Source organism: Chenopodium quinoa, unplaced genomic scaffold, assembly GCF_001683475.1.
Source record: "Chenopodium quinoa cultivar QQ74 unplaced genomic scaffold, ASM168347v1, whole genome shotgun sequence".
Taxonomy (NCBI): Eukaryota; Viridiplantae; Streptophyta; class Magnoliopsida; order Caryophyllales; family Amaranthaceae; genus Chenopodium; species Chenopodium quinoa.
This window is the reverse complement of record NW_018742815.1, coordinates 3,755,959-3,773,045: the sequence shown is the minus strand read 5'-3', so window position 1 is coordinate 3,773,045 and position 17,087 is coordinate 3,755,959. Positions and strand designations below refer to the sequence as shown.

Here is a 17,087-nt window from a genome sequence, read left to right as displayed (position 1 = left end):
AATATAAAGGGTGAAATAGTGAGAACCAAGGTGAATAATAGGAACTAGGAAGCAATCTCAGCCTTGAATCAAGCTACATCTGACGACTCACATCTCACCCGCATTCATTAATGACATTTTCGTAATTTCGTGAATTTTAAAACTTTTTTCCAGTTTTTTAACTTTTAAGGCAATTTCATTTACTCTGTGACTGATTTCATTTACTTTTACTAACTTTTCATTTACTAACTTATTACTAACTTATTATAACATGCTTAATATATTTGATGATAATTTTTATAGCAAAAAGACTACTATTCTATTAAAATATGTTGTACAGCTTAATAATAAAAAAAGCGGTAAAATTAGTGAAATTTAGAAAATAATCATATTAATTTTAATTAATATTGGATAATGGATATTCGAAGCATCCAATCTTTCGAATCGGATTTGGACATCAGTTTCTAAGTATTCGGATATACGATCCAAAATCGCATTTCAGTTCGGATATCAGATCTGTGAACAAGCCTAGGAGTAATACTCCCTCTGTTTTTAAATACTTGCTCCATTTCTCCATGCGCGGAGTTTTAGGAGAAATTGAAAAAAGTAATAAAATATGAAGGTAGTGGGGTAGGTGGAAGGATAAAAAATTATAAAAAGTAAAAGTAGTGAATAGAATTGGAGAACAGAGAATATGAGATTAATAAAATATGATTCTTGGTGGTCCACTTAGTGAGAGAAATGAATTAAATATTGTTAAAATTTTCCAAATATGAAAATGGAACAAGTATTTAAAAACAACTTAAAAAGAAAAGCGGAACAAGTATTTAAAAACGGAGGGAGTACACTAATACATTAATACTCCATAGTCCGTACCATACATTGAACATAAATCCATAGACAAGACATATTTTTTATTTTTCCTATCATGGGACTAATAGCACCAAGAAATTGACCTAAATAACCAATCACCTTTATTTTCATATATACTATACATCATACATCCAAGTTGATGATTAACAAAGCATCTATCTTATGTAATTATTGGCCCTATTTGCCTTAGATTATTATTCCATAAACCTTTTTAACGTACCAATTAACACTGTAGCAAGTGGTAAAGCAAAACCAGGGGTTTAATCAAAAACCCACCAAAATGGTTTTTAAATTCAGTTTGAGCCTATTGTTTTTACGTGTCATCTGTTAAAGAAACCAGCTCACAGTAATATACTCTCAATTAATTTTTATTTTTATTGCAGAAAAACGAAAATTAAGGACACCCACTTTTATTATAAATGCCCATGAAATTTGGGTACATTGACAAATATTCGGTGATCCTCAAAAACATTTACTGTTGATTTCTTGTAGAAAATTCTAAGAATTTCTAACCAAAAAAAAAAAAAAATCCAAAAAAAGTTGATTTCTTGGAGAAAAATTAAGTCCCCTGTTTTTATATAAATACAGAAAAGGTTGATTGTTCATCAAATTTCAGAAAGATGTCGAACACTGCTGGTCAAGTTATTCGTTGCAAAGGTATGATTAGAATGATTTATGTACTGCAGTTATTCATGGGTGTTAGTTAAAATTCTATTTTATGACTTCATTGTTTTTAAATTAAGATGAAAGTTTATGTTTCATTTAATATTGGAATTTTGTTTGGGATGTTTGCTTGTCAGTGTTTTTAATTTTTGATGGATATTGTGATGAAATGTTTAATTACAATTGATTATTTGAAGAGATCATGGGTTACAAGGAATTACAATTGATAATTAAATATTAGTGAGGTTATTTAATAGTGAGAAATTATGAACTTTGATTTACAACTAATATTAAATTCAATTCAACAAGATACAATCATACAATTCAATTTAGTTTTGAATATATACTTTGCATGTTAGAAATAATATCCTTAAAATATAAATGTGACCTTGATCAAAAGTACTAGGCTATATTTATCAATTTAGTGCTAAAACTATTAAAAGCTACTCTCTAGAGTAAAGTTCTTCCTGACACTAATTTTTTTAGTGACAGTTGTCATTTAAACTAAACAGGAAGAACTTTTAGTAACAGAGGAGTTATCGAAAGAATTTATGAAATTAATGTTATTACTTTTATATGAAAAATGCAGCTGCTGTAGCATGGGAAGCAGGAAAGCCCTTGGTGATGGAAGAAGTGGAGGTTGCGCCACCACAAAAAATGGAGGTTCGAGTGAAGATCCTCTTCACTTCACTTTGTCACACTGATGTGTACTTCTGGGAGGCCAAGGTATAACTTAATTCATTATGATTTGTTTTACTTATAGTTTTCAATGTGTGTAATTTAATGTAATCTTTCTCATATGATCTGTTTTTTTGCTGATTTTCCAGGGGCAAACACCTGTTTTTCCTCGAATCCTCGGTCATGAAGCTGGAGGGTATGCCCATTTTCTACATCATTTCTTGTGCTAAATGGTTAATTTTGTGTTTTAGTGTTTCATTTCGTTGAATTGATTGAATGGTTGAAATTGTTAGCACCAACATCATACTTTCAATGTTCTTATATACATCTTGCATTCACTCTTTTTAGGTATCTTCTGCCTTTATTAATGTAAAATGGTATTAATTCATTACTAATTGGTGAATGAATCTGCATAGCATAATATATAATTTTTTGTTGATCAAGCCTACCCTCTCTCTGTCTGAAATTAGTTGTCAAACTGTCCCAACTTCTCATGATCAAAGATTTAACATAATGTTCTGACATCCTAAAAATTGTACAAAAATAAATAAATAAAAAATAAACTAATGATCACATTAAAGTATGGTATATTCATTAGAAGTATTTAAGTAGCAATGATATTACTGGCTAGTCATTGATTATTGTGATTTGTGTGCATTTGATTATGTAGAATTGTGGAAAGTGTTGGAGAGGGTGTGACAGAGCTTAAGCCAGGAGACCATGTCCTGCCTATCTTCACTGGTGAGTGCAAGGAATGTGCACACTGCAAATCTGAGGAGAGTAACATGTGTGATCTTCTTAGGATCAACACTGATAGGGGTGTGATGCTTAACGACGGGAAATCGAGGTTCTCAATCAAAGGACAACCCATTTTCCACTTCGTCGGAACATCCACATTTAGTGAATACACTGTGCTTCATGTTGGCTGTCTTGCCAAGATCAACCCTGAAGCACCCCTTGACAAAGTCTGTGTTCTCAGCTGTGGAATCTCTACAGGTACCAAGTCAAAATCCGAATTCATTACTCTTTGAGTCTTGACACAATACAATGAAGGTTAACATGTGATCAACTGATTGTTTTCGGGGCTTTCTTTACAGGTTTTGGTGCCACTGTGAATGTTGCTAAACCAAAGAAGGGTCAAACAGTTGCTGTTTTCGGCCTAGGAGCCGTTGGCCTAGCGGTTGGTACCTCATCTTTAGTACATTATGTACTGATTTCCGTCTATTCAACTTTTGTCAATGACCTTAATGACATTTATTGATTTCTTGATATCTTTAGGCTGCTGAGGGCGCCAGAGTTTCTGGTGCATCAAGGATCATAGGTGTGGATCTGGTGTCTAGCAGGTTTGAAGCAGGTAAACCATGACATACCATCGTTGATAGTTTACATTACTAGAAGTCTAGAATATGTACGAGTATAATTTGATTTGCTGCGGTTTAACAGCGAAGAAGTTCGGTGTGACTGATTTTGTGAACCCAAAAGACCATGACAAACCAGTTCAAGAGGTTTTATTTTACACCCTACTCCTAAATGACTACATAACTTGACCTTTCTGGTACTGTAATTTTCTGATTCATATTCTTCCTTGTGCTTTTTTCATTAGGTTATTGCTGAGATGACTAATGGAGGTGTGGACAGAAGTGTTGAATGCACTGGAAATATTCAAGCCATGATTTCTGCTTTTGAATGTGTTCATGATGTATGCTCTCAACAGTCAAATTTTCGATCCCTTCAATCCCTTCCCGCTCTATTAAATAAGCCTGAACTATCCCTTACTCCTTTAGATGTGTACTGATTTATTTTATATGGATTTGATTGACTTCAGGGCTGGGGCGTTGCTGTTCTTGTTGGCGTGCCCAACAAAGATGATGCCTTCAAGACTCATCCCATGAACTTCCTTAACGAGAGGACGCTCAAGGGAACTTTCTTCGGCAACTATAAGCCTCGTACTGATATTCCAGGAGTCGTGGAGAAGTACATGAACAAGGTATGAAACCACTAATTCTAGCTATCTTTCTTAACAAATTCTCTTTAACTAGTTAGCTCATAAGCATCTTATGACATGATGCAGGAGCTTGAGCTGGAGAAATTTATAACCCATGAAGTCGCTTTCAAGGACATCAACAAGGCGTTCGATCTCATGTTGAAGGGTGAAAGTATCAGGTGCATTATTCGCATGGATGCTTGAACTGTTAGAGCTGGCTTAGATTTGAAGAATGCAGGAATGAATAAAAGAATAAAATGTCATGTTTTCTTCTTTACTCTCTAATGTATATGGATGGATTTTCCCTTTGAATTTCGAGTGCCTTTCGGGAATTAGTGTTTATACTTTCGGTATACCAAAATGTTTAGAGCTAATGTGTGTGTGTGTGTGTTTTTTTTTTTTTTTTTTTTTTTTTTTTGAGCTAATGTTAATATAATTGCAGGTTTTGTGATTATTATCTCTTTGATGAATTAGTTCTTACATTTGTGGCTTTTCTCAGTTACATGCTAAAGCCTTAGGGTCACTTTCTTAACCGATTAGACAAATGTTGATTGATTCCAAATTGTGTATTCGTGTTAGTTGCCTTTAACAATACTGATTCCGATTTGACCAATTTGAGTCGAAAAGGCTAGGAAAGTTCGGAACAACAAACTTTGTCTGTTTATAACCCGATGTGATCCAAAGTGATACATACTAAGAAATCCAAAGTGATACATACTAAGAAATAGAAGGTCATCGCCAGTTTAGGTAAAACTGGCAAAATTCAATTACTGCAACTACTACGGTATTAACCACAGTTTCAAACCAAGCCAGTGACTTCTTCGAACTACACAACACCATACATGGGACTGAGAAGAAATAGTTAAAGATATCTCACGTTAAAGATGGGACTGAGAAGAAATAGTTAAAGACATCTCACGTTATTCCGTGTGATATTTAGTTGATAAAATGTGTAAGGTCATCTTTGTATTTAAAACTTCTTAAATAATAAATGATTGTGTAAAGTATAATACTACCTCCATTAACTTTTAGTTACAACTTTAGAACATTTTTTATCTCACAAATAATACCCCAAAATTGCAATTAAAAGTTAACGAAGATAGTACAAAACAGTACTGTAAGCTTTACTTCGTGGATGATTCAAGTTGTGCGATGAAAGCTGGAATAAGAGACATCGTAGAAAAGGTTGGATTTAAAGATACTGGAATGCAAAGCAAGGTAATTTTTGGGTATGAAGGGATTGGCACAACTGGAATCACCAAGCCCCTTGTTTTATTCCAACACCCCCTTCGAAACTTGGTAATTTTAAATTATTGCAGCTAAGTAAAAAAAAAAATAGATATCAACCTACAAGTAGGGGAAAAAGACCTATAAATTGTCCCTATTAATCTATCTAAAATATACATTGTGCTTCATGGAACAAAATTTACACCATCTCGGAAAATCAAATAATTTGCATCAGGACTGTGCCAACTTCGCCAGAATACCCATATCCAATATCTTAACATCGAGTGATTCATCTACTTTTACAATTCCATCGGAACCATCCACCCCAATCAATTTACCTGTAAACCCTCGTTGTGCACCTCCCATAATCTTGATTTTGTCAGCTTTCCTTGGAGTAATCAAGTCAATCTCATTTGGCAGGGCAGTTATGACCTCACCATTGCCACTTGTTCCAAGTGCAATTCGGCAAGAACCATCCTGAGAGAATAATAAAGATGAGACGGATTTAAGGACACTAATATGAACACGAATATTCGAGTGCTTGCCATGTATACATTTGTGAACTTCTACAATTAGCAGACAAATATGTGTACTTCCAAGAAGCATTGTTCTCGGGATAAATCAACATACAAGAGAAGCCAACTAAATTAACCATACCATTAGAAAAATTCTGGGATTGCAAAGCAATTATAGTTAAACAAAAAAGAACATACCGCTAGCACATCCTGCACAACTCCCACCATGCTATCATCACCTGACTTGACCACATTTACCAAAATATCAGGCATGAGCCATAATCCTTCATTCTCACCACCTGCACATCAACATTACACACAAAGACAAAATTAATATATGTTGAAAGATTCTCTAAACATCTAAATTGAAAAAACACAAGGCTTACTGAATATAGCAGCAGATCACTTCCCATACAAATATACTTATAAGCCAGATTAAAGTAATTCCTACCAAGCACCACAATTTTTTAGGGGTGGCAATTCGGGTTAGCAGCTCGGGTTCAGGTCAAATTTCAGGACAGTTTCGGGTTGTGCTTAAAAAGTATCAAAAATAGTGTAAAACTTAATATTATTATGAAATATGAATTTTGGGTCAAATCGGGTTGAATTTGGGTTGTTCAGGTTCGGTTCAAGTCGGTTCAGGGTACTCTCAGTAACTTAGAGTCGGGTTTGGGTCGGGTTATCGTGTTGGGTCAGGGATTGCCAGCCCAACAATTTTTCCAGCCAAACCACACGAGAACATCATGCTCATACTACATTTTCCATAAATATACTTGTACAACTTCACCTCATCGAAACCCAATACATACTATCCTGAAGCAACCAATTTATCATTTTATTCAAAGATGAGAAGCTTAAAAGCCAAGTGATTTGCTTTTATTCAAAAAGCCAAGTTCATTTTAATTGCAAATTAGCAATAAATTTTTAATTCAAAAGCTTGCATAATTTCAAGTCTCTGAACATATTATATAAGTAACAGATTACATAATTATTACAAGAAATCAATCCATACCACAAAATGACAATAATGTTTTTTTTTAATAAAAAAAAAGAGAGATTATCAGAGAGACCAACTTCTATTTCAATCAGACCACATTTTCAGAGTGAGCCTTTAAAAAAGACGTCCAATAAAAGAGCAGGCTTTCAAGCAAGAAACATTGTAGGCGAATAGAAAAGTAACAAAAGCAACCTAGCAGTTTGGGCTTGCCTACTTAAAAGAACTAAGATTCTCATTCTCATATGATTCATATCTGGACCTGACGAACACTGGAAAACCATGCTGAAAAATTCCAGAATTTGCAGCCAAAACTTGAAACAGTCGTAGCATATAAACCTAGTTATTTCTACATTAGCAACTCAAGCAGAGGTGCTACAAGCCTATAAAATAATTATCACTGGAAAAAAACTGAAAATACTGGGATTTGCAGCCAAAACTTGAAAGACAGTCATAGCTTATTTCTATCCTAACAATTCAAAGCAAAGGTGCTACAAGCGTACAGCATGATTATCCAAACACCAGGCCAGAAGTTCTCTGAAACTATCAAAGATGATAAACCCTAATATGCAGCAATTACATTATAGCAATCTAATGATAAATGAGGGTAGCAGTAGATATTGACACCTCTCCAGAGAGATAATCAAAATAGAATAATAAATCAGTGGAAGTAGCTAACCGTATTTCAAAGCTATCATCCAGCAGGATGTGAATAAATGCAAAAGAGAGACGAATGTTGTATTGGATGAAGCTCAAAAGGGGGCACAAGAAAGAAATCAAACCTATTGTAGGAGACATCATATCAAGGCCGCCACCACCAGGCGTCATCGGTTGCCCGCCAGGAGTACCAGGTAGATACGACACAGAACTTGGCGTTAAGGGCCCTCCAGGTGTTGACGGTAAATAAGGACTTGGAGCATTGGCTAGAATGAGGATACAAATCAGTTAAATATTAAAAGAAAAATCAAGAGACAAGAACAGTTTAAAAAAAAAAGGTGAATTGATAGATAACTTACGATATGCTGAAGCACCATCTCTTGGGGTCGCAGGGTCAGTATAATTGCCACCGGGAGTTGGAGCCCAGCCTGAAGGAGTAAGGGCATCATATGGTCTCGAGGGGGGACTTCCAGGCTGAAGAGCATCAAGCACGTCAAGCACATTTCAAGAGAAGAAAAAATGCCTTGCTAAAAAACATTTAGAAATTAACCCATACCCTATACTGTGGACTTGTTCCCCAAGAAGCAGGATTTGCTTCCTCCCAGTCATCCCTGACATCACAAGATCCAGGAATCAGTCAAAAGAACAAATATCAGGAGAATTAAAAAATAAAAACTAAAAAAACTGGCAGGCTGGCATTCACAACCAAAACAAACAAAATTAACACTTTCGGCAATTTATGTAATAATCCATTTAATGCACTTTCATCATCCATTACTTTTCAGCAACTAATAATGTACATTCGCTTAATTAACCACAACAGCCTCATTGATAACTTTTAGCATGGAAAGGGTATTTCTGTAGCTCAAGAAAAGCAACTTCCTCCATTTCTTTGATATTGCAACTTAACTCTTTACAAGGTTTCACAAACACAACATAACCATTTTAGGAAAATAAGAATCTCCTTGCACACTGCAAATACCAACATACCCTTGTTGAAATTTGTTGCTTTAGTTAATACATGCAAATATGAAATCACATTGTAAGTTTGTAATTTTGCCTATATCTTACTTCTTCCCACTTCCAAAAATCTCATACACTTCCCATGTTGCAATATTAAAGAAATGGAGTAAGTATAAAAGATCAACATAGCCTTTTCAAAAAGTAATTTTTCGCATTCTAGTCTTATACCTACTAGAGGCCATAATGTTCGACTAAATTACCAAGAAGAACAAAATCAAAGACAAAAGCATAACTGACCTCGCTGGACTCATTGGGGCATATGGGTTCCATGCACGACTCCGCATTGGTGTCCTCATACCATCATGAATGGGAGTAGCTAGACAAAGGCAATAACCGAAACATGTTAAGGAAACATGACTCATATTTCATATTTCAGTCACATTATTGTAGCATGATATGCAAAGTTACAGACACATTAAAGACCAACCTCGCGCTTCTCTCATAGGAGTCATGTGCGAATGCATTGGTGTGCGTGAAGGATGCATAGGAGTCTCACTGCCCATACCATATCGTGTTGGTTCCCTAAGATGAAAAAAAGGGTAAGATACACGGCATATCACAGAACAACAAAGAATACAGCAGAAAAGAAAAAGGCTATTACCGGTATGGTGTAGTAACCGTCACATTATCAGATATAAAACTTCGCTCAACTGGGGAAGAAAAAAAAGAAAAGAAAAAAAAAAGCTTAGCTATTAGTCTATTAGTTTCATGGTGTAATAAACTAAGATGCCTGTCAATAATCACACAGTAACAAATACTTGCCTGTGACCTCTTTCATCTGAGATTCCAACTCAACTCGTACAGTTGTACCCTTAATGTCCTTCACACGTCCTCGGTAACCCTTGTAAGGCCCGAGACGTATTTTAATTGTAGTCCCTATGAGAGAATCATGCCCTCTTCCACCTCCTCTATTCCTTCCTCCAACTGCAACATGATCACAAGTTACAATGTATATTATGCCATTTTAATATTAAGGAAAAGTTGAAAGAACAAGCAAAAATACATGCCAAGATAAAAGAAAATCAGCATGGTCACTTCTGAGGTCAATAACGCATGCCAAGTTGAAGGAATATCATGTAAAGGGACTCACAATCTGATTGAGGACCCCTTGGTGGTAGTCTTCCAGGAGATTGAGGCATTCGTTGTGGAGTTCTCAAAATTGACAACGGGTCACCCTGGAAATGAAGAATGATAAAAACACAAATGAATCAATGAGAATCCAAACATGACCAGGAGTCAGCAAATGCAATAAAATGATATACTACTTCCGTTACATATTATTTGCAACGATTACACATTTTTCCTCTCTACTTTATGTCAAATCGTTGCAAATAATATGTAACAGAGGTAGTAGAAGATATAAGTTAAGAACATTATAAGAAAACAAACAAAAACAGAGTCAGTATTTGAGTTAATATGATAGCCTAATGCTTCTTATGTTACTAAACATAGTAACACTTCTCTTTTCATGGTCTTCAATACAATACTTTGACCATCAATATCATCAATTACATTATACTAAAGGCGAAACTTATAGGGACACTTGACAACATAATATGAAAAGTTTTCCTCCAAAATTACTTATTTATTAAAAATAAAAAATAAAAAAAATTGTCACCTAAAATTCTAAAATTAAGGTCTGTATCTATATTATGACTTTTACTTTGTACAAAATCAAAAATAAACTTCCTTACATATCAATATGCCCATTATAATTATTACAAATTTAATATTTTTTCACATATATTTTATACTTTTTAATACTGAGTTCTATTCATAATATTTATATCAATCTTTTTGGTAATTTATTGTAATTATAATTATTTAACAACCGTGCATAGCATGGGGTTTAATCTAGTTAATTATATACTCATATTAGTAAAGACCGTGAAAGATTTTATAACAGGAGAGGAAATTATAGAGTGCAGACTTGGACATCTGCAATTGAGAGGGACTAAAATAACAAGGGATAGACAAAGATATTAGTGTACTCATACAGCAAACTAAAACCCAAAAAACATAAACACAAGATACTCTTTCCCAAGAACATGAATAGAACCCCTTGTCCTCAATTAGAAAGCATAAAGATCCTTACTATTTTATTATCTCTGTTTCCTCTTGAGCCACCAACAACTAGACATGACTGAGACTTGGCACATATAAATCCAGCATGCTCAAGATGATGACGATCATATATGAACAAAACTCCTCTAAATATGTGCTCAACAGGGCCTTGTTTTCCCTGCAAGTCAAAAAGATAATACAGATATAAAATTATTTAAAAAAAAAAAAATACTAATACTATGGTATCATAGAAGATTTAGAGGAGTGCATTATTAAATGCTAGAGGAGTGCAAAGGATTATAGATAAAGATGTGTCACACCTTGCACGGCCCCTCAAGAACCCTGACAACATCCTTCACAGCTACAGGGTTCTTAGATCGATCTTGTGCAAACAACTTCTTATCAATTTTGGATCTTATCTCTCTCAACCTCACTAGCACAACCTCAGGGCGATCTGGAACCCCTTTGAGCACCTGAAATAAATATGACATTCATACAAGAGATCAAAATATATTTACTTCAAACAGTTGAGTCACAGACAATCACCTGGAAAGCTTCACTTTCTACTCGTATGATTACACCAAAGCTCGTATTGCTGCACAAGATTACATAAAAGTTAATACACAAACAATTCATAAAAAATTATTAAAAAATTAAAAATAGCTACATACAGCAAAAGAGAGAGGACAAAGTTATAAGAGAGCTGCGTACTCTAACAGCACAAGATCATGCAGCTCATAGTCTCCAATTTTTGTGACACCTGTTGTCACTTCGGAGCTTTCAACAACATGATCAGCAAAAACTCGAAGCTGCACATAACCAAAAGTTACACAAAATAGCAAAAAAAATAAAATAAAATAAAATTCAGGAATCACTCAAACAAGAACAACAGACAATGTTGTCAGTTATGTTAAGTAATAGAATCAAGGCAAGATAACTGTACATGCTCTTTAGTTGTATCAGATATTATTATCAGCACATGGCCATCAACCTTCACAACCATACCAGTTGCACCTTCATGAGAGCCAGAAATAACCTTAACATGATTCCCTGGTTCAAAATACTTGCAAAGATCTTTTTCATTAATTGCAAGTGTTTTCTGCAAAAACAAGAGAGCTTGTAAGATGCATAGAAAAAGTAATCCCTAACATAATGGAGCATTTTAGAATTTAGAAGCAATTTTGGTACCGGAAGGCCCTTCTCATTTGGTCTTATGTGTACATTTCCATCCTCAACTTTCTCAACCCATCCCTTCAAATTCTTAAGATCTCCCTTAACAATAATAACAGCATCACCCTTCATGAAATGCCCTTTCTTTCTATTCGCAAATAAAGTTGACAAACTGCCAATGTCACCATCACCTTCACCGGGATGTCGGAACTTCTCCAATTCATCAAAAGTGGGCTGTATGTTCTGAGTACTGATAGATTTTATGGATACAGATTTAATCAAGAATCCATCCTTAAACATCATTCCGTTTATATTTTCATAGTAATCCCCTGTCATAGAATCCCTCCTTCGCTCAACACGTATATGCAGATCCCTAAGAGCAATAATAAGCCCAAAAACAAGAGTCAATGGCTAACAAGGAAGAAAATCCAGCTACAACAGGGGCAAAGAGATAGAAAGAGAGCCAAGTCAATACCTAGCTTCCTCTATATTCATAAATCGAGGCGGAGGAACAAATGCTTTTTTCTTGGCGACATCTCTACCCTCCTGAAAATGAAACAGTAAGCAACTAGCATAATTCCAATTCACAAGCAGATCAAAAATACAAAATGAACCCAAATAGACGACAGTTAAAGCTAACATTTAACAACCATAATTTCTTCCAATACTGATGTCAAAAGAGAGGTAATAGCAAAATACAGCATACTTATACATTAACAATAAGAATTTCCAGCATAATAAATTACATACCAACTTGCTCGCAAGAACTTGCAAATCTATCCGTGGAATCAACTTCACTGTTACTCTTTGCCGTACATTGTCCACATCCAAAACCTACAGAAATCCAGGATAAAGATTTCAGACAAGGCAACACGATCATAAGGTCCAAACAAAAAGCACACTATACCTTTGCTAGATCTCCTTTGTAGGTCCCAGTTTTCATCCTCACCCAGGTGTCCCTGGAGAGGTCAATTGCTTTTGTTTCAACAGACAGAACATCAGTCATTTCTTTGATCGGGACCAGTGTTATTTTGCTAGGAAATATGTTGCGCATTCCCTTGATGGCCTGAAAACAGTAAAGAAAGTAAGAAACAGAAGTAACAAAATAAGTAAAGAAAATTAGTATACAAAAATTATATCTCTGAGCACCTCTCTAACATGGGCTTCTTTGTCAGCCTCAACATAAATAAAATTCTTCAGGTGATCAAGAGCTACAACAGAACGAATTTGCAACTCAGATCCTTTATCAATAAACTTTTGCATGAGACATACAGCAACCTCCCTTTCACGGCCAATCTGACATATTTCAAACAGATAATAGCTCCGATGTCATATGAAAATGAAAGCAAAGAATGATATAATCATATAAATTACAGACATGAAACCATGAATAGCCAATATAATTAGGATAGGTCAATCCTACCCCACATTTCACCATCCACAGTTTGGGATCCCGAACAGATGGTAAAAGGGCCTGCTGCTCCACATCTGTAGTCTCTTCATCATACTCTGCCTGACTTGACCGAGCATACCGTTCCTGTATTCTCCTCTCAAGATCTTCAACATCTTCTTCCTGCTCCTCTCTAGGCAGCAAAGGTCGCCGATGCATCCTTCTCTCATCTTCCTCGGCAATATCTGTTGTGTTGTCTACAATAAAATCTGCACACACAAGTTATGTTGAATAAGAACCGTATATAATGAATGATAGCCAAGGCCCTATTCAATTCAGTTGATTTTTACTAAACTAAAATTGCTCAACTGAATAACAGTGATTAAATGTATATTTCAGGTAGTTAGATCCTTGCTAATAAAGACAGATTTTTGATCCTGAATTAAAAAAAGATTATAAATTATACTCCCTCCATCCCCTCATTACCTTTTTAGGTAAACCAAAATATAATGCCTCTTTCTATTTAAAGATTGAATTTTTTGACATTACTATCCTCTTTTTGATGAGTTGTCATCTTTTTTCTTTTACTTTTTTGTACTTATAAGTTTTAACTTCAATTTTCAACATTATATCTTTCTATCTCTTCAATAATTCCCAAATACTTTTTCTTTCTCTCTATCTCTCTCTAACCCCACATGCACAAATGTACTTTTAATCATTAATTTTAAAGAATTTACAACTTTCTTAATACCCGTGCAAAAACCAAAAGAGCCTTTGTATTAGGGGACGGAGGTAGTAATGATTAAAACTGTTATAAAATCAGTCACTGTTGTTTCCCAAAATCAGTTCCCTTAAATATAAAGTTCTCCATCCCTGTCACCTTTTTCCCCTCTTTGGAACAATCTGTTGCCAATTGTTCTCTCCGTTTGAACACACAACTATCCTTAACCTTTGTGCCATAAGAAAAAATGAATAATTTTATAGTGACCAATCTGACCAGGCATAAAACAAGTCACCAATCAGCATTTATTGATAATAAATAGCATAATTAGCCTCTAAATAACCAGCATAATCAGCATACTTTAGAATGTGTCCATAGTTAGAAAATTTGAACCATTAATTCTCACTATTACGTATTTCAAAACATAGTCATGTGGGATCTTGTTTGAATTGTCTCGGTACTTATTTTTCAAATATCAATTTTTTTATAATTTTTTGTAATACAAAATTAGAGGTATTAATGGTTAAAGATCGCATTGCAGTCCGTGCAAATAAAGTGTAAAGAACTTTCAAAAACGGAGGCAGTACATATTTACCAATACTATAATGGTGCGAGACATAGGTCGAAAACTTAAACTAGAGCAAAAGAATAACATTGTAGCTAATTTTACAGATGATTGGAAACAGTGAAAAACCATCGTGGATGAAGTCTTCAAAGTGATAAGGTTTTGAGAACATTAGGTATTATGTTCAAAAGAGTACCACGGGGAGAACACTGTTATAAATTGTAGGATGCACACCAGCACAGAGACAAACATTCAGGTAAGACACAGATGATGCTCTGCGCCAAGTTTTAGCTATTGAGCACTAACAAGACAAGATGAGGCAGTAAGAAATAACTTAGGCAAAAGACAATAAAATTAAATCTTCATAGGAAATACGCAGAGGTCATTTGAGCCATTAAGCGTTTACAGAGTCATTGTAGGCAGAAATTATTCTCTAGTTGCCTCTGACTACAAAGATTTGAGAACTGCAACCAATAATATTCTCAAAATGCATTGCAATCCTGTAACCATTCCTTCAGGCTAGAGATACATGCTGACTTTGTTAGCTTGAGAATGATGCATTCTAAAACTGTCATTAAGAATAACTTCAATTAAAATTATTGCTGCAGTATATTATGCCATGCCGGACTCCATTTAGTAACTTAAGAACTAATTTTATTTCTATGCTATTTGCTCTTGAACACATACAGCAAGAGACTGCTTTGAGGTATCTACACAAAGGAATCCCAATGTAGGATATCAGCTGTCCTCCCAAATAAGTCATCAATCTTATTAAATGTCAACAAGGAAAAAGTTAAACCACTACATATCTTCCAAACAAACATAGGGATCCACCGCATATCATAAAATCATCCTTGTGATTATTTGAAAATTGTATCTCCAAAATCTCCAAACAAGTGCTTTAACGATACTACATACCATAAATTTAAATTCATGCTGGTGTAGTTACTTGCAAAAAAAGGTAATAATGTAATTTGTTATGCCTTATTCGTACATCAAGAAAAGGTAAGACCAAACTGTTCTTATTAAACATAAGTACCGAAGATCACATAAACCTCATCTTGAACTTTTGTACATTTAATTATCTTGAACTTTTATATATTTAATTAACATTTAGAAAATTACTGACACTGACCACCGGACTTGATCAAACCAAATTAAGGCTCCAAATTTATTATCTTTTAATCGAACTAAACTAAGAACGATAAACCCAAAATACCAGATCAAAAAATGCAGGAATGCAAACTCAAATAGTCATTGCTCACACAAAAATCACTCCATATTTACTCAAACCAAAATAGGCCTCTCAACCCAGCATCAATCAATTTAATCCTCAACTTTTCGGAGCATAACCAACAACCAGAAAACACTAAACGCCTCGCTTAATTCTCCTTAACTTCTCCATTGCATCATCAGAACCCATTACTAAAGCAACCCAAATAAAAAATCAAAGCTAGCAATCAAATAAAATTTCAAAAAAGAGCCAATTTCCACTAAACAAACTATTTCAGCTAAAAGGAACAAAAAATCAATAATCAATTCACCAAAAAAAAATTAATTCATTAATCAAGAACAAAGTAGAGAAAAATGTACCATCTTCTCCATCCTCCTCTTCTTCATCTTCATCATCAACTTCCGCCGCAATATCATCAATAAACCCACCTCCACGGCTCTTCTTATGGCGGCGCGCGCGAGCATAAGCATCGTCGTCTTCTTCCTCCTCATCATCGTCTTCCTCCGCAACATCATCAATAAAATCCGATCTCCGACGCTTCTTTGCGCTTGCTTTAGCGCCTCTTGCGCTGCCATAGTCGTCCTCATCGTCTTCATCCTCAGGTTCTTCTTCGTACAGATCTTCGCCATACTCATCACCATCTTCTGGCTCCAAATCTTCGTCGTCTTCGTATTCGTCTCCTCTAGGCATGATTGAATTTGCAAGATCGGCGAGAAAATTGGGGTGATTTGAAGGTGAATTTGGGGATTTTTAGGTTTGAATTCTAGGGTTTTCAGAGAAATGAAAGCCCTAAAGAAAGGAGAGAGAAATATGAAAATTGATAAGAGAAGCGGGTAATTGTTTTGGATGATTGATAAGTGTGGAAGACCCGTGAAAATTAAAACGGGTCGGAATTTGGGTTGTTGGAGTTTTGCGGGTCGGTTTGAGCTAAACAATTTAGGCTATGTTCAATTCATATAAACTTATTAGTACAATAATCTGTAAAAATGTAAAATAAATGCATATCAAATGAGATGTCATTATTCGTATTAAAATGTAATTTCTAATTATGGAATCTTCATAATTTTTTGAATAACCTACTTAGAATAAAAAATACGGAGTATAGGAGAACCTAAAGGAGTGAGTAAAATAGAATGACAATTACAAGCATGTGTGTTAAAGGAAAACTTAAGAAGAACGAGTTCCATCGACATTAATGAACTAGAAGAAAAGGTTGTAGCGGTGATAATATTTTGGAGGGTATTTGTGTCTCTATGAAGGATTTAAGAAGAGAAAGATCTTTTGGTACAGTGGCACATGAGGTCCCCTCACATCCTTAAAAGGAACAAGGTACCATTTTCATTAATGATA

At 34.9% G+C, this 17,087-nt stretch overlaps 2 protein-coding genes across 2 annotated transcripts; one reads left to right on the top strand and one right to left on the bottom strand.

Annotated features, from left to right (window-relative positions):
- Window positions 1–1,217: 1,217 nt before the first annotated feature.
- LOC110725791 (alcohol dehydrogenase 1) lies at window positions 1,218–4,631 on the top strand. Its single transcript, XM_021905259.1, has 10 exons — window positions 1,218–1,509; window positions 2,105–2,241; window positions 2,343–2,389; window positions 2,864–3,189; window positions 3,291–3,373; window positions 3,472–3,547; window positions 3,637–3,698; window positions 3,797–3,892; window positions 4,019–4,180; window positions 4,265–4,631. Exons 1-10 carry the CDS (start codon window positions 1,473–1,475, stop codon window positions 4,379–4,381), a joined length of 1,143 nt encoding a protein of 380 aa, XP_021760951.1. The 5' UTR covers window positions 1,218–1,472; the 3' UTR covers window positions 4,382–4,631.
- A 706-nt stretch (window positions 4,632–5,337) lies between these two features.
- LOC110725790 (putative transcription elongation factor SPT5 homolog 1) lies at window positions 5,338–16,427 on the bottom strand. Its single transcript, XM_021905258.1, has 22 exons — window positions 16,097–16,427; window positions 13,251–13,486; window positions 12,977–13,123; window positions 12,735–12,893; window positions 12,578–12,661; window positions 12,303–12,373; window positions 11,846–12,200; window positions 11,601–11,756; window positions 11,369–11,466; window positions 11,204–11,252; window positions 10,978–11,130; window positions 10,689–10,835; window positions 9,684–9,768; window positions 9,356–9,517; window positions 9,195–9,243; window positions 9,021–9,115; window positions 8,831–8,909; window positions 8,127–8,181; window positions 7,930–8,044; window positions 7,696–7,836; window positions 6,118–6,218; window positions 5,338–5,881 (listed from the first exon to the last, which is right to left on the bottom strand). Exons 1-22 carry the CDS (start codon window positions 16,425–16,427, stop codon window positions 5,636–5,638), a joined length of 3,114 nt encoding a protein of 1,037 aa, XP_021760950.1. The 3' UTR covers window positions 5,338–5,635.
- Window positions 16,428–17,087: the final 660 nt, after the last annotated feature.